Consider the following 18,597-nt stretch of genomic DNA (forward strand, 5'->3'; position numbering starts at 1 on the left):
AATCATTTGATCAGCCTCTACTTTTGGTTCTCAGGGGATATACAGTACTCTTTAACATGTCTTTCTCCTCTTTCATTAACAGACTAGAGATTAAAAGCATCCCCCTAAAAAAGATTCCAAGGAAAACCAAAGAAGAAAGATGACAGTAACGAAACTATATAATACCTTTTCATCAAATTTACAAGTTTTTTTCTAGCTGTTAAATTATAGATCTGGGTTTGTTTTCATATAAGAGAATATACACTTTGAAATAAAATTAAGATAGGCAGAAATCGAAGCTATGTTACTTATTTTACCAAAAGCTCTTCTTGAAGTTTTTCTGCCTTCTCTTTATAACTGGCAAGTTCTTCTTTGGTAGCTGCTGACTCAGCTGTAAGAGTCTCAAATCGACCAAAAAATTCATTTTCTTCACTGGTATGAATCAGCTCAGTAGTTGTCTAAATGACAGTGGAAAACATGAACACGTTATTTTCAAAAAACAAAGCCAAGTTCAAGGTACTTGTGCATTCCAATAAAGCTTTTTCAGGAAAGACTGCTTATCAGATAAAACGGGTTAAAATGATCCATGTTCTTTCAACAAATAGGGAAACTCTTCACAGCCATCGTTTTATATTCTCTATTTTATTTTTTTGGCTGCATCGGGTCTTCACTGAGGCACGTGGGATCTTTGCTGAGGCATGCGAGACCTTTCGGTGCGGCATGCGGACTTCACTCTAGTTGTGGCGTGCAGGTTTTTTTCTTTTTTTCTCTTCTCTAGCTGTGGCGTGCAGTCTCCAGGGTGCGTGGGCTCTGTAGTTGTGGTGCACAGGTTTAGTGGCCTCACGGCATGTAGGATCTTAGTTCCCCGACCAGGGAATGAACCCACATCCCCTGTATTGGAAGGTGGATTCTTTACCATTGGACCACCGGGGAAGTCCCCATTTTATATTCTTGAGACAGTAAGAAAAGAAAGATATTTCTGGGAATGAAAGGTAAATCATGTCATTAGAACATATCCTAAAATTTTATAATTAATGAAAATAGTTTGTTTATCCATTCAAAAAAGTTTCATATTTATATCACTTTCCTCAAAAGATACCACGTGTTATTTTATAAGTTTTATATATATGGAAAGTCACATTGCTATTTTATTTTATTTATTTATTTTAAAGTATTTATTTATTTATTTTTGGCTGCGTCAGGTCTTAGTTGGGGCAGGCGGGTTCTTTGTTGCAGCATGCGGGATCTTTTGTTGAGGCGCATGGGCTTCTCTCTAATTGTGGTACGTGGGCTCAGTAGTTGCAGCGTGCAGGCTCCAGAGCACATGGGCTCTGTAGTTGTGGCTCATGTGCTCAGTAGTTGTGACGTGCGGGCTTAGTTGCCCTGTGGCATGTGGGATCTTTGTTCCCCGACCAGGGTTCGAACCCGTGTCCCCTGAATTGGAAGGCAGATTCTTAACCACTGGATCACCAGGGAAGTCCCATCACATTACTATTTTAAATATCATTTACAGTAATTTATATAGTTCCAGCGAGCTAGGAGGAAAAAGCCTAGTAAATGGAAAGAATTGTTATCCTTTGCGAAATAAATATTTATAGAATCCTAATATATCAGTTAATTTCTGGTGTTCAGATAGGACTATACATTAACTTCTCAAAATTATAAATATATAAAGTGAGAATTTGAAAATTAAAGTCCTTTCACACCTGTCCTATCCTATGCTAAGAAATAACTGTGATTTCAGATCTTTACATAAGTAGACCTAAAGGGGTGAAAGGATGAAATCTATTATGAGGTATAAAATCTGCAAAAGTGAATGACTTAACACTCATACATTAATTCACTAGAACACTAATATATTTTGACATTTTCATTACTGAAAAGGAATGATGACCACTTAACATGCATGTTAGAGGAAAAAGGAAAAAACTCACACAAGTTCCAGAGGACATTTGCTATACTTAACATTTCCAAGTTTCTTCTGACTGCTCTACTTAATGACTATGGTAGTGAAAAAAATATTGTGATTTTAAGACCACAAAATATAGTTTGTATCCATTGTTCTGGTGATAATAATGACTGTATGGAATGGTAATATTTTTTTATAAAAACCCTTTATATATGAATTGCTAGACGTAAAGAACACTGTATTTAATAAATTAGCAGTAAGTTTAAGGAACAGGGAAAAGAGAGTTAGTTTCTTAGGGTATTTAAGTGGAAAAAAATCAAATACAAACTAACCTTGAGAACTTCAAAATCTCCTAGAGGGCTTCTTTTCCTTTCTTTGCTTCCCTGTTTTTTCTCATTGTCCTCCAATAGCTTCTGTAGTTCTAGTAGCTTCTTTTCTTTTTCCAAAGCATTTTTTTCTGCAGTTTCTACCTGCATTTCAACCACCTGGCTTTCTAATTCTGATATTCTCAAGGTCAGTGCTGACACATTTGACTCCACCTCATTTTCTGTTAGTTGGTTTAAATTCTGTGTATTTGTTCCTCCAGGTTCTGGTGAAACTGCTTGTTTATCTTGACAGAATTTTACATATTCTTTAACTGCTTCGAGTTGGACCTGACTCACAAGAGCAGCAGCCACCTTTTCCTCAAGTATATTTTGCAGGTTTGCCATCTTCTTTTTCAGTGCTTCTTTTTCAGACTGGCCTTGCTCCTGCAGGTCCTTTATTTGTTTATGACATTGGGTAAGTTCTAAGTCCTTTGCACTCACAGTGCTCTCAAGTTGTAGCACCTGTGTTTGCAAACTGCTTATGGAAACTTTGCTGTTTTCTTCAAAAGATTTGAGGTAAGTCGGATTTTCTAGGGGTTTACGAGCACCCTCAGTAAGGACTACTTCTAGTCCAGGTTTGTTTCTGCTCAGATCATCTACAGCCATGTTAACACTTTTCTCTGGTATACTATGGATTTTTTCCATATTTTCACGTTCTCTCTTTAAGCTACGCAATTCTTGCGTTAGCTGGTTCATTTTTAAATTGGTTTCTTTAAGTACACTTTTTGTCAAGGCCATTTCTTCATTAGTGGTCTCTACTTGCTGTTCCAAAGCCAGTTTTTCAGCTATTACTATATCCAACTGATGTTTTAAACTATCTGCTTCTTCTGGGAGAGAATTAGTAACCACCGATGTCTTCTGTTCAATATTTGCCAATTCCTGTTGAAGCTTTTCAATCACTTCATTGAGCTGCTCAATTTCTTCTTCACTATTTTTCTTCACACATTCTTGATCACTCATCAAACATTCTATCTGGGTTTCAAGATCCTTTATTAGTTCATTTTTTTCTTCAATAACCTATTAGTTAACAAAAAAGTAACATATACAATAAATATGTATTTATATTTAGGGAATTTTATTTTATTTTAGGGCAGGATCTTAAAGTGTTGATCACACACACAAATAATTTATTCTCAGACATCCTAAATTAATTTTAATATAGACCAACAGTCCTCCATCACATCAAACAAGAACCTTATTTAGAACTTCATTCAGAAAGTCATTAAACATAAAGTGATTTAGGCATTTAATAGATGATTTCCTATAAGTAAAATAGTCAATATCAATACAATCTAATTGAAAAGGATGCAGTATTGAAATATAACAGTCTATAACAGGATAAAGTACTGAAATAAAAGTCTAAAACAGTGCTCAAATGTCATTATCTTATTTAACTCACACAAAATAGAAGAATTTTTAATAGACTTGGTTAGAGTGATATGATGAAATCTGAGTCACCAGAGACTCCCTATAAAACATCAAAAATCTTTGACAATGTTAGGAAGGGATAAACATATACATAGCTTGTTAAACCAGTATGTCTTATTAAATTAAAATTAACGGGTAAAAGAGAATTAAAGTTTTACTTGGTTTTTACATTCACAAAGAAACTGAAAAATAACCACCTTGCCCTTTAAAATTCTAGCTTAGCCACTATGGAAAACAGTATAGAGGTTCCTTAAAAACCTGAAAACAGAGCTACTATATGATCCAGCAATCCTACTCCTGGGCATGTATCCAAAAAAGACAAAAACTCTTATTTGAAGAGATACATGCACCTCAATGTTCACAGCAGCACAAATTACTATACATAAAATAGATAAAGAACAAAGATTTACTTTATAACACAGGGAACTCTGTTTAATATTTTGTAATAACCTATAATGGAAAATAATCTGAAAATAAAAAAAGCTAGATCACTTTGCTGTGCACCTGAAACTAACACAATATTGTAAATCAACTATACTTCAATAAAAAACAAAAATAAAATTCTAGTTTAAATAATTTCATGTAATAATTTTAAATTAGTGTACCTTGTTATCTGTTGTAATTTTAAGTTGATGCTGAAGTTTTGTAATTTGCTCATTCAGTTGGTCAATTTCTACCTCTTTATCCTGCATTATTTGAGCAAATTTCCCAAATAGTACATGTTGGTCCTGGGTAGAGATAGGATCAGCTTGCTTTATGGCAAATCCCAGTTTCTCCATTTCATCCTAGGAACAAAAATAACCATCCCAGTTGGATAGGGCATTACACGTGATTTTCAGAACATTCTGTCAATTAACTCTTACCAAGCTATAGCATCTAAAACATACAAATGAAAAAAAAAATCAGAGCTATTATATAATTATTGTAAATCAATAATTCTTAAAATGTTTTGATAAAGGTCTCCAAAATTTTTTATTTCTGATGAATTCAAATGTTTATGTTGGCTTGAAGATAAATTCCATGCAAATCCATCTGCAGCTAATGTTCCTCTTTTAAGTATTATTTAGCGGCTGGATTTAGCAAATGCTTAATACTACAACTACTACACAAGACAAAAACAATGAATTATTTAGAGGCAAAGTTTTCCTTAAGTAATTACCTTAAATAATTTGTTTTCTTGTTCAAGTTCTTGTAGGCGGGTAGTAGATTCCTTTTTCTGTATTTCTAATTGCATATGTAGTTGCTGGACTTCTTCATTCTTATTTTCCAGTTCTTCTCTGAACTGTTCCAACTGTTCTTCTAAGTTTGTGATCTTTGATACCAAAATTATCAAAAGGAAAGAGAAAAAACTGTTCATACAAATGTTTATTTGTCAAGAGAGAATGAAGAGTGCTGTATTGGCTCTATAGTATATATGCTTAAAACACGTGAGCCATGAGAATAAAGGAAATATCAGTATTAATCAGTATGATTTAAGCCAGATGTAACTGTGGTTTCTAGACATTTTCAAACTAAACACCTTTAAACCATCCTGCCCAAAGCAAAGACGAGACCTTCAGAGGGAGGATACAAGGAGCCATTTCCTACCTAAAATTATCCTCTGATAAAGCATAAAAGAGTCATGGGAGGAAGGGAAAGAGTCCATATTTTAGATCTTATTTTATGTTAAATTAATTGCTATTAAAAATGCTCAAGAAAGCTGTAGAATTAGGTCAGTTATTTTAGCCACCAAGTGAGATTAGCTCAATTTAGTCCATATTAATACTTAACCCAATGAAAGGTTTGGCAGCCATGTGCCTTATTTGAGCAGAAGGAAGCAGAGGTAGACGCTAAGAGCAAGAGACCCTTAGGTCTGAAATAACAGAAACTTAAAGAGTAAGTTAGTAAAACCATTTTAGGAGAAAATTAGAGTGTTCCTATATGTAGGACAACTGAAATTCAGCTCATTTCTGAGCACAGATTACCACTAATGGTAAAGCAATTGCTCTTTGATGGCTGTGTAGAGACTGAAACTAATGATGAATATTAAGAGTTTGGTTTAATATTTGGGTTTGGTTGAGGAGAGGAACAGTCATTTAGCTCAATGCTTTGTAGCTTCTTAATACATTTTTAATGAATGGATTTTCAAATGTGTATTTACCTATGATCAAAATTGCTGCATTAAAAGCAACCTAAGACACAAGAGCAGCATTTAGTGGCAGCTGGCTCAGAAAGTACATATAAATCATTTATTACCTTAGAACTTGAAAGGGGGCATATTCTGATTACACACCGATACGTAATCAGAATCATATCTTAGCATTAGCAAGGCAAAGACCTTCAGAATCATTTAGCCTAATATTTCATTAATAGAAATCATACTGATATTAGTAACAATAGCCATCATTTATAGACAATTTACTGTTAGGCACTGCATAAGATGCTTTATATGTATTATTTTTTTTAAAAACCCTATGACAACTTTATGAGATCTTTACTAGGATTATCTCCATTTCAGAGATGAGGAAGGGAGTCACTGAGAGGAGCACCTTGACCTCCAGTCACAAGGCTAGTATGTGGAAGCCAGTTTTTGAACCTCAGGAGTTTACCTCTGGAAGCTTACATTCTTAACTATCATTTATCCTGCTTCTAATAACTAATGTCTAAGACATATTTAAATAATTTTCTTTAACACTGATATTAAACTCAGTAGGCACACCTTAAATATAGTTAGTAGTTGTGCATATATAATTATCAGGTTAGTTTGTTGAAAATTGTGATGATTATATCTTCTTCAAAGTTAACTAATATAATGGTATTTACACTTATCCCTATCTTCTACGACTATGTTTGATGACAAGGTATTATTTCAACACATACATAGATATTTAAGTTCAAAATTGCTGCCCTTGCCCTGCCTCACCTGATACTTATTTTCTTTTTTGATAAAACAGTTTATGGTCAAATTCTTAGCCTTAATATTCAAAGAGTGGTCCCTGGAGCAGAAGTGGCCTCACCTGGGAACATGTTAGAAGCAGAGATTCTCAAGCCGCACCCCAGACCTACTGAATCAGATTCTTCACTTTAACAAGATCCCCAGGGGATTCATACGCACATTAAAGTTTGAGAAGCACTGGTCTAAAGCACTAACATTCCCATCATAAGTAGCTGAACTTGAGGCATCAAAACAGAGACTTCAATTCCCAAAATGACACTGTAAGGCATTCTCTCCTCTTACTCAGCCAGACTTCAGTTGCAGTCCCTGGCTGTCTTATTACTGAGTCTATGACAACCAAAAACTAGAAAAATATTATTAAGGTCTAAAAATAGAATGGTAGCTTTCTGGTTTAACCTTGTTCTATTTAGCTACCAAATGATATCTAGACTGTTTGGATTACATTAATTTGCACCTATTTGTGTTTTCTTTTAAGTATTCTTCTCTTTCAAATGTGTGTGTGTGTGTGTGTGTGTGTGTGTGTGTGTGTGTGTATGTATGTATACATATCCTAGTTAGATAGGAGATTCCTTGAAGATCGGTACTGGTTTTACAATTGGACAGTGGTGTTCTACAAACAGGAGTTCAAGAAATGTTGAATGACAGTCTAATACTTCTCACCAACAGGGCAAAACATGCCCGGATGTTTTGGCAGTATAGCATCACAGGGCTCCAGAATCAGAGAAATCGAGGAGGAATTCTTGTTTAACCACTTACTGTGTGACCATGAGCAAGTTCCTTAACCTCTTTTAAGATCTGGTTTACTCATGTATAAAGTGGAAATATCAATAGAACCTATCCTCAGGGAGACTGCAAGGGTTAATGACATAAGGCGTTTAAAATACTTAGCACTTTCTAGCACAGACTTCAACAAAGTTAACTATTATTATTTACTATTGCCATTTGTAAGCTAGATCTCTTTAACTCTATAAAGAGCTAAAACCTTCACAGAGCTAAAACCTAACTGAAGGCATCTTTTTCTTAAAGAAATTCTTCCTTCTATTTCTCTCCACATTATTCTCCTTCTCTTATACATCCTGAAATTCCTATCTTCTAAGGTTTTCTTCTCTTTCTATTCATTTTGAATTTCTAAATACTGTAATAAACTTAAAAAAAAAGTTTTACACAAACAGGCTATGGGAGTAGTAGGAAGTATCTCAGATATAATGACACATAGACATCTTATGTTTATACTGTCAGATATCTGAAAACAATTGCCTAGTACAAGTTATTTTTATTAAAAGATATATGTTTCAATTTTACATTCCTGTCTTTCAGTCTCCAGTTACTGAGTAAGTGGGTTCTGACAGAATACTTGTCACTGTTATTCAAACGTGAATAACACTGGGAAGTATTAGTAGACCAACGTTAGCCATCAGTTTAATTCTTAACTCATTCAACATGTCTCCTCTGTTTCATCTGTAAAAACTGGGAGCTGGTTGACAGAAGCTCTCTAAGGCCTCTTGTAGTTGCAACAACTATGATTCTAAGTAAATGGTAGGCAGTTATTGGATACTTACTTCAAGAAATTACGGTGTTAAGTAGCATTAAATAAAATTCAAATGACAATAAAAATATAAAATTAGTAAACTTAATCAGTTATCCATAATCAATTATCATTGCCTTTGCGACCAGTTTTGGAGTTCCATCTTTTTAGAAAGCAGACAATTTATTTGATTATTTAGTGTAAGGTAAATCTTTAAATGTTAATTCTTTCCAAAACACACAGAAGTGGTTACATACCAACAAAAATGTTCTCTCTCACATAAAAGCCAAAAAACAAAATACGAATCTCTTAGATAAACATTAGTCAGTACTACGTGAAAATGAGAACATAGCCATTCTCATGGAAATGATCATTTCCATTAGTCATTTATATAGATGACTTTTTTCTCCTCCAAACTACAAGTTCTCCAAGCTATAGTTTTAGCTGACGTCTAACATCATTCTTCTATTTTTCAAAGCACTCATTAACATTAATATACTGTTTACATTCAATAAATATTTCTTAAAATACATCAAATGTCCTGAGAAAATTATATGGAAAGAGATAAAAATGTAATTAAAAATTTTGAAACATTTAAAATATGATATAGCTAGACGACATATAGTACAATATGCTTTAGAAAAACTAATGGAGACAAAGGTTTAAATAATTAGGAACTGGAAATTATTGCTGTTTTAAAAGTGCATTTTCTGGGTTTTTTTTTTTGGGAAAGGGAGGGAGTAGGAAAACATAAAAGAACTTTATAGAATTACTTTATTATTAATCTTTTGTTTTAAGAACATGTTTGGCACACTGTAAAAATGCACTATTATCTCCCAGGGCAATACAACTTAAAAAAAAGCAAAACCCACAGCAAAGTAGCAGTAATTAAAAGCCTATGGTAAGGTCAAGAGGAAGATACCACCTTGGGCCCAAACCCTACTATCTCTCTGCACTCTCCTCTTCACTGAATTCATACTTACCAAACCAGCCACCTTTTCTGTCCTCAAAACTTCCTCCCGTGTCCAAGCGTTTTTACTTGTCCCCTCTTCTTCATTCCAGTTTATTTGTTCAAATGTTTACTGTCTTCCAAGTTCAACTTAGGCAATAAGCTAAGAAACACTCTAAACTTTGGTTTTAGACCGTAAACTTCATTCTAATCAAATGATATTTTCTAAAATAATTCAAGCCACACTTTGTCATTAAAAATAAACTTACCTCTTTTTCCTTTCTGTCTATGGCGTCTCGCTCAGCCTGCAATTGTATTTCTAGAGACAATTCCGTTTTAGCTTCTACTGATCCAAACTGTTTTTGGTCCTCTACCTTTAAATATATAAGAATTTTCTCAAAATTTCAGACATTAAATCCTGTCTATCCATTTTAATTAGAGAAGTAGCAATTCTATTTCTCTAATTAGAAGTAGATAATCTACATTAGTGAATGATCAAAAGTTACAACATTCAGTCTTGAATGCATTTTATACAACTTAAGACAGGAATTGCTTGACAATCTTAAAATTCATTTCACAGATAAAATGAAGGCTATCCCCTCAACTGCTCCCCTCCCAATTTCCTTATCCTGCTCTTCTTTCATTCCTTTTTGCTTTCTGTAGCATAACAGGAACAGATCTCATTGCTTCTTAGTTTGGGGTAAAGCATCAGCCTAAACTGGTGCTTACAGCTTTTTCACTTTGCTATTGTTTTAGAATCACAAACTTACTGATGGTTAAAAGGGCAATTAATTCTTCTGGTTTAATTAATCTTTCTTTATCAGGACTCAGATATGCAAGGAACATTTGGAGATAATAATAAACAGAAATGGTTATGATGTCAATGAAGACATCAAGATATATACATTATGCAATAATATCAACAAAGAATCATCAGTGATTTTTTTAATTTAAAAAAACTGATGTCCATGTAACTAAGAGTAATCCATACTAAAACACTTGATAAAATTAACCCAAAGAAAATGTCACACCTTTTGAAAACTGTCCGTACTCATGAGTAAGGCTTGCTCCAATTCCCTTACTCTGAACTCCAGTTTCTCAATTTCTTCATTACGCTCCTGTATATCCCTCTGAAGCTGCTCTTTAGAGAGCAAAAGCTCACTGCACTTGTCTGTTTTTTCTTTCAGATGATTTGTTAACTGTTCAACCTGGAAATAGAATAAGCAAAAACTGTAATGTTAAAAAATGTAAGCATGTTAATAATATATCTATCCTCATTTCAAAAAGGATTTTTAGATGCTATGCTAATTTTATTTTTGATAAGGATAGCGCTATTGTCTCCAACTACAGCAACGTTTTCTGAGTTGATACATTTAAGCAGTACCAGTAAAAGAGAAATAATATTGCTTTCACCAAACCTTTTAAAAAAGTTCTCCTAAGACTAACAGTTTCTCTAGCTAGGAGGAGCAACAATACATTTTTGAATAATGTTGAATTACAAGCTCTAATGGCACAGCCACACCAAAACCTAATAAAGAAAACAAGTTTACACAGTACTGACTTAACATTTATATGTAAGATAAGATGATCTAAAAAACTTTCATGGATTATGTTTTTCTTTCCACAAATGGTTATATCGATACATATAATAACACAATGGTTCTAAATACCACAGGAATGGGAGGAAATTGGGGACCTTTAATACAGTCATTTGGAAAGCTTTGCAGCCTACAGATTCCACCAGCCCAGAATAGAGATGAGAATGCCAGGTGCTGAGAGGGATTTGTGCACCCTGAAAGTTTCCCTAAGTGATTCTGATATGCAGCACCATTCAAGTGAATGGCTCTCTGATGGAAGGATACAGGAAGGATCAATAAGATAGCTTGTGAAATTAGTTCTAATCAAGTGAAGAGAGAAAGCTTATTTAAAAAAAAGAAATGTGATGGTAAGAAAAAAAGAAATTCTACCTTATTTCAGTGAGATACTTTCAGGAAATTATCTAAAAATGGCACTTATTCCTCAAAACATTAGAAGAAATGCAAGCTTACCTACAATTACAGGTTCAAGGATGACAGTAATAAAGCCTGAGGAGAAACTTTAACAATAAAAGGTGGACTAAGTTTGAAGTGAGGTCAAAGGAAAAGACAGTAAAGGAGGTATAGCAAAATGGCACAATATACTGTTACAGTTAGATTTTTTTTTTTTTGATCCTGAAAAAATCAGAAGCTGGGGACTCAGATCTGGCAAAGTAAGGAGAAAACAAACGGATCAGTGATTTGGAAGAAAATCAAATACACACATCCTTGTTAGTTTCTTGAAGTTTCATGAATGAGGCAGCTCACCCTTTTTAAATATAAGAAAACAAATAGTAGGAAATGACAGGAAGTTCTAGAGCTTAAATATTCTTTTGAGTGTCAACGAACACACAGCTACTTTTCAAAATCTAAAAAGGTTAGGAACAAGATGAATAACTATAAACTCTGAGGGGACTGATAACTTTTCTACTGCTCTAATAGATAAGGCTGTTCTACATCAGTTTCCTTCTATTAAATAAGAATGTAAATAACATTTTACTACAATGAGTTTATAGGTATTTTATACTTCTTTGGAATTTTTAGGGTTTCAAGAACCTTCTCATATTGAAGTAATATTTAAGTTTCTGATTTTGAAGATTTATATACAATAGAAAGAGCTCCTTTTAAGTTTTTTATTATATACATCTTATTTTACACATAATATACAAATTATTGTATGGTAGACAGTATCAGTAAAATTCTTACCTCTCTAGTTTGATGTTCACTGATAGGCTGGAATCGAGGTACGACCTTAAGCTGCTGTTCTAGTTTCTGTATTTCCTGTTGGAATACATCTCTCTCGTGTTCTCTATCAATGGCTTGCTCCTGAAGTTTAATAATAATAGTAACTGAAGAAATAATATTTATTGAAGCTATTATTTCCCTTACTTCCCTTTAATGGTAGGCACAGTTTTGTTTGAAGACAAACAACTGATGATCACGGGAATACCCCAAACCAAAAAGGTTTAAAAAGATAACATTTGTTGTATGGTACATATAACCTCTTATGGCTCTTCAACAAAAATTTAAGCATTTAAATGTTATCTGAAGCACAACACTTTTAAAAATTCAAGTAATGTTAAACACAAAATGAAATACATATGTTCTTCTTAAAATGAATTTACTTTTTTGGAAGAAAGGAGGAATTCCACTATTAATTTAGTCATTAAACAAAAAAAGTAGAACAAATTGTGTAGTAAATCAATTTCTTTCATTTTAATCTAGGTTTTATATCTAAAATTATAAAATGTGGGGCCTCCCTGGTGGTGCAGTGGTTGCGAGTCCGCCTGCCGATGCAGGGGACACGGGTTTGTGCCCTGGTCCGGGAAGATCCCACATGCCGCGGAGCGGCTAGGCCCGTGAGCCATGGCCGCTGAGCCTGTGCGTCCGGAGCCTGTGCTCCGCAATGGGAGAGGCCACAACAGTGAGAGGCCCGCGTACTACAAAAAAAAAAAAAAAAAAATTATAAAATGTGTAAGAATCTTATTCTATGATCTGTGAAGATAACACATGGCTTAAATGAAATCCCAAGGAAGAAAATCCATGTGAAATTAGAGACTTAACATCTTTTTGGAAGAGAGTAATGACAGCATGACAACTGTTCCAGTCCTTTGCTTCCAGGGCACACTTGTTACCTGTGTGTGTATCTTTTATGGGTTAAACAGTGGTGGCCAATTAGCTTTTAGGATCCTAACTTGCTTTGGTTATTGGTTAAGAAAAAGACTAGGACAAACTTCTTAACTATGAATTTGGAAAGGCTAACTGGTAGGGCTTACTCATAATCTGCCTGTACTGCTTTTAATCCTGAAAGCTGCACAATAAAAATTACTAGAATTTTTAATCGAAATAGTACTTTTCAATTAATTAGTAGATGACACATATAGATGGAAATATCAGAATTTAAGAGTCCCTCCATAATTTAAAATCCACAACCTAGAAGAGCAGCAAGTAGCATTCCACTGAGAAAATTAATATTAATGTTGAGAATACTTACATCTAAAAATTTTCTCATTTTTTCTAACTGCTTTTCCAGTGCTTGGTTTTGCTGTCTTAAATCCATTAGTTCAGCATTTTTTTCCTGTTCCAGCTCTATAAATCTACTGACTTGTTCCTCGACATCTATTTCTAGAGCTTTCACTTGTTTTTGAAGGTCATCACATACTTTTTCAGCTTGACACTGTACCTCTAGTTTTTCTTTCATCAGTTTTTCTGTCTCCTGTAGTAATTCTGTTTGTAAGTGCAAAAATATACTACATTAAATCACAATTAATGATGTTATGATAGTGAAACCACCCATAACTGTATTCAAATTTTAACTTCATGAAATAAAGGAGCCAACTTTTACTTCAAACACATGTAAAAAAGGAAAATACTCTTATGAAAATATCAAAATAACATATTCCTATATAAGTAAGCAAGCTAGTATCAATAAAATTGTACAGAATTAACAAAAAGAATATGTCCTGTCACTAAAAACAATATTTTTGTGAAAAGAGCATAGCAAATGACCCCCTCAAAATCCACTTTCACTATAAGGAAAAGAGCAAAGTCTAACCAAATTCAAGCACAGAAAGAACTCAACTCAGGCAAAAATCAATTCATTTAAACCCATAAAGTCATTTTTATATGCATACACAATACACACAGAGATCAAATACTGTAAATCTTTAACCAAGGCAAGTAAGAGTTACAGAAAAGAAATACAACTAGAATCAGAATTTCCTGTTAGCCTTACTCCTTATGAGATCCATATTCCTGACTTAGTCTTGCATGCTCACATGTATGTGTATCACGGGAAAATTGACAAGTATGAGAGGTAGTGTGGTGTGGTGCTTAAGAACAAAGGCTGTGGGTTCACATCCTAACTGCCACTTGTCTCTGCGACACTTAAAATGATGTCCTTCAATTTCCTTATATGTAAACTGGGGATAGTAACAGTACTGATCTCTAAGAGTTACTGTGGAATCAAATGAGTTAATATATGTGAAGAACAGTGCCTAGACTATGGTAAGCACTACATATAAGTGTTAGCCATTATTATTAATATTAATCATACAATAATAAATTACATATAGCAAAGTAGAACAACTCTCTAATGAAGAAAATGGAAGGAATACAACTCTAGAGTCTTTACGCTAACTGGTCTGTCAACACTGTACTCACGATGAGAAATCTACAGAAAACAGCTTTCCTTTTTTTTTTTTTTTTTTTTTTTTGCGTTATGTGGGCCTCTCACTGTTGTGGCCTCTCCCGTTGCGGAGCACAGGCTCCGGACGCACAGGCCCAGCGGCCATGGCTCACGGGCCCAGCCGCTCCGCGGCACGTGGGATCTTCCCAGACCGGGGCACGAACCCATGTCCCCTGCATCGGCAGGCGGACTCTCAACCACTGCGCCACCAGGGAAGCCCCAGCTTTCCTTTTAAAACAATATTGATTTAGATGTTAATATAAAAGTTAATCAACCAGAAAGTCTCTTTATTAAATTTCACTGATCCTATTGATACCATCATCTTCATACTTCCTGATTTAGAACAGAGTATTTTGAAAACTCATAGGCTGTAAGAGTTTAATATATTTGTTAAAGAAAAAACTTTTAATAAACCAACGTTTTCTTTAGAAAACTGAAATGGTCTTAAGCTCTGTGGAATAACAGATATAATAAGATGATGGTCACTATGAATCTCAGTTGTTAATTCCAAATATAAATATGTATTTTTATTGTAAGAAGAGTTTTTCTGTTGTTAAATAGAAAAACTGTAAGTATGAAACAAAACAGCAAAATTAGAGATATGTTAGTTGGTTGAAAAATCCAAGGGTCACCCAATGGCCATGCAATTATATAAACACACCTGCTCCAGGTGCTGCATCGACTGCAGCATCTACTAGTCCTATTAGGAAAGAAAAAACACACACACAGAACAAAAATATGATAATTTACATGTCTTCTATTTCCTAAAATAGAATAATACACATACACAAAAGAATTAGAAGTAAAAGTTGAAACCACTGATTATTATCATTGGTAACATTTTCAGATGTATCAGTATTTCTTAAACATTTTACATGTATCATACATATACTTTCCACATTAAAAATTCCAACCCTAAACCTGTGCTAAACAAATTTGAGCAACCAGAAAAACTTCACCATATTACAAAAATGTATGTTGTATCTCTAAATTGATAAAATTCAATTAGTAAAACTACACATTTATAATCTGACTGCATGTGTAATATAAAAGTGAGAAGATATGATTAAAAGGATTTAAAGTTCCACTGTTACAAAGACTGACATTTATTTATTTTTACCACCAAACAAACTTTAAGATGTTACCTAATGTCTCATTTAAGAAAAAACTAACGGTTATTTGTAAACTTATTTATTCTTTGAAGTCCTGCTTATATTAAATTAGATGTCAGCCTGCTTCTAACAGCCAGTGACTTTTTCAATCTATTATCCTGCAGGCTGAAATCCACCTTACCTGCTCACTACTAGTGCAGGTCAGTGCTCTTATTTAGTTAATCCAAGTATACAGTTTGCTGCCTTTCTGCAATTAAAAGAACTAAATCTTACACAGTTTAAAAAATATCCTGCCTCATTATATGCAGCTTTCTCTTTAGGCAGAGGTTTGAGGATAAATGAAGAATTATCTTTTTCTGTCAAAATATGCCAAAGGAGAAAGAAAAAAAATTTGATTCCACATGGTTGGCTAATAAGACAATTACCAATAAGGTAGATTTTCTTATTATTTTTCAATCCCTATATAAAATATATAAATAATGTCACTGAAAGGGGGGAAAAAGTCATCTTGAACTTTTCAGGAATGTTTCATATAAAGTCTAAAAATACATACGCTGTTCAACTGGGCCTGCCTCAGCTTTCATAGCTTCCTTCTGCCTCGACAGTAATTCTCTTTCTTCTTGGATCTGCTGTTGCTCTGCTTCTAATTCTTGTAATCTATTACCTGCACATAACAACTCCTGCTCAAGACGATCTATTATATCAGTTTTTTCCTGAATTTGCCTTTCAAAAAGCGTTTTTTCATCTGCATAGCCATCAATGACACCTACAAAATAAAATTAACAAGGAATGTAATTATTATTTCAAATTTTACCATTATATTTATATAAATAAAAGGTGTTCTGTAAGCAAATTTTAAATCATTCCAACCTATTAAATCTTTTTTTTTTTTTTTTTTTGCTGTACGTGGGCCTCTCACTATTGTGGCCTCTCCCATTGCGGAGCACAGGCTCCGGACGCGCAGGCTCAGCGGCCATGGCTCACGGGCCCAGCCGCTCCACGGCATGTGGGATCTTCCCAGACTGGGGCACGAACCCGTGTTCCCTGCATTGGCAGGCGGACTCTCAACCACTGCGCCACCAGGGAAGCCCAACCTATTAAATCTTGAATGAATTTGCTGCTGATGATAGCAGTAACTATGGTATGCTCAATACAGCCTTTTCTTATTAAATACGTGTCTAAATAAGTAATTCCTCTGAATTTTCTGTTATGCTAATGTATCATCATGTAGGTATAACACACTTTATTAAATGGATATAAATAGATAGGTTCCTGGAAAGCTTAATATAAATCAGATGCTTGTGAACTGAATCACATTTTAAATATACTAGAGAAAGTTGATATTTTAAGTGATTCTAGAAGGCCAACACCCATAACAGCATGGTAGGATATAAACAGCATGGAGCTTTACAGGCTTAAAGCCTGGAATCACGATTTAGTGGTTACTGAACAATTTATTAGCATCTCTTTGCTCCAGTTTCCTCATCTTTAAATTATAACAGTTGTCTTATGGTGGGATTATGGTAACAATTCACTATCATTCATTTCTGTATTTTCTAAAATTTTAAATACTTTCTATAATTCTACTAAGTACTTTTGATAATTAAAATATATATATAGTTTTTAAAACTGCTTAGAGGAATTCTGAAGACAAACTATAACTACTTTTCAACGGGCATTTGAAATTAAAAGTAGACTGGTGGTTTCCAAACCTGGCTTGCACCACAATTTATTTTTAGACTTGAAATTTCTCCACCCTCAGTTGCCAATGGCAGGGTGCTCACCCTCAGCCTTACTGAGCTCCACAGTCAGCTGTTCTCTGGCCCTGCACTCCTCATGAAGGCGCTCTCGCAGTTCTTCTTGGCACTTAAGGGACTCTGTCACTTGTTGTTTCTGTCTAAATGACTCACGCATCAATTCTGTCTGTGTAACTTTCGCATGTTCCAGCTAAACAAAGGGAAAGTAGACGTGAAGGAAGACAAAGTGTTAAGAATACCAGTGTCATTCCCCATTAAAGCTTAAAAAAAAAAAAAAAAGAATTTTAACTGAAAATAAAGATATACTGTTGAATTGTAGTCATTTAATATTTCTAGTGCATGCTAGTACTAGTAGGTAGGGTAAATCAGTAGATAAGTAGATTAGCTGTGTACAATTTTCCATAAGATATGTATTCTAATTTTATTGAACAACAAAAAAAGCTTCTTTTGAAAATAAACCACTTTACATCACTAGATCTGTATGCTATCATATGAAGAGAGATATAAAATTAATAATACAAGGCTCTTTTTGTATTTGGTAAAGAATTTTATGTAACTATGTGTTCTATGATAAGCTTTATGTTTTCTGTATTTAACACTTATTGACTGCGACTCCTGCTGTACACTGTGGGGAACTAAAAATAAATGATTAATGCAATGTCATCAATGAATAAAATCATAGTGGCACAACAAAATGAAGTTCAACCCATATTTTAACTAAAAGCTTTATACTTCTGTCCATTTGTGAAACATCTACAAGACTCTAAATGAATATTCAGTTTATTTTCAAAACCTTAGAATACAGAGGCTTTATCTATAAACACAGCCTCCTTAAAATGCTGTCATTGGCATATACTGACCACATTCTTAAACAATTTTTAAGATGACAGTCAAGTACCGGCTCAAGGCCAAAGCGCTCAAAAACAGTGATCACTGTTATCAGCTGCATGAAACTGCAGAAAAGCACTCTGTGCTTTAGTTTTCTGGGCTTCTTACTGCTAGCACCTGCTTTATCTGTTTTTATTAAAACAACTACATGGGGAAAAACTGAGCACAAATGTTTCTGGTATTTAATATTAACACCATTACATTTAAAAAATTTTACCATAGCAAATAGATTTTAGAGTTATTAAGTAAAACTTTTTGTGGTACCATTTTGTGGTTGGATAAATCAGTATCTCACATATCTATTGTGCAATTATTCTTGTTTTAATATGATGTTTTAAATATCATTCACAACCCATTACTTGAAAATAATATGCATACACATTTAAGATTCATAAGGGAAAATTAAGCATGCATTTTAATCACAAAATATTTCCTAAAATATCTGTAATAATATGTTGTTACCTGAACAAAGATAAAACTTTATATAT

The 18,597-nt window shown here is 33.9% G+C and overlaps 1 protein-coding gene across 3 annotated transcripts in view; it reads right to left on the reverse strand.

Moving 5' to 3' along the window:
• The window catches only part of AKAP9 (A-kinase anchoring protein 9), a gene marked incomplete at its 5' end in the record, with an annotated part of 150,198 nt that overhangs the window by 23,492 nt on the left and 108,109 nt on the right, over positions 1 to 18,597 (reverse strand). For 2 of the 3 annotated variants that reach the window (XM_079711808.1, XM_079711810.1), the window contains 10 exons: positions 297 to 437; positions 2,221 to 3,270; positions 4,287 to 4,466; positions 4,841 to 4,993; positions 9,360 to 9,464; positions 10,122 to 10,298; positions 11,871 to 11,990; positions 13,159 to 13,391; positions 16,018 to 16,230; positions 17,249 to 17,411. In XM_079711808.1, coding sequence (XP_079567934.1) covers positions 297 to 437; positions 2,221 to 3,270; positions 4,287 to 4,466; positions 4,841 to 4,993; positions 9,360 to 9,464; positions 10,122 to 10,298; positions 11,871 to 11,990; positions 13,159 to 13,391; positions 16,018 to 16,230; positions 17,249 to 17,411 — 2,535 coding nt within the window. The remainder of the gene's footprint in view (positions 1 to 296; positions 438 to 2,220; positions 3,271 to 4,286; positions 4,467 to 4,840; positions 4,994 to 9,359; positions 9,465 to 10,121; positions 10,299 to 11,870; positions 11,991 to 13,158; positions 13,392 to 16,017; positions 16,231 to 17,248; positions 17,412 to 18,597) is intronic. The other variant, XM_079711809.1, reaches the window with a different exon arrangement.

The sequence above is a fragment of the Hyperoodon ampullatus genome (assembly GCF_949752795.1).
Source record: "Hyperoodon ampullatus genome assembly, chromosome: 9".
In the NCBI taxonomy this organism is placed as follows: Eukaryota; Metazoa; Chordata; class Mammalia; order Artiodactyla; family Ziphiidae; genus Hyperoodon; species Hyperoodon ampullatus.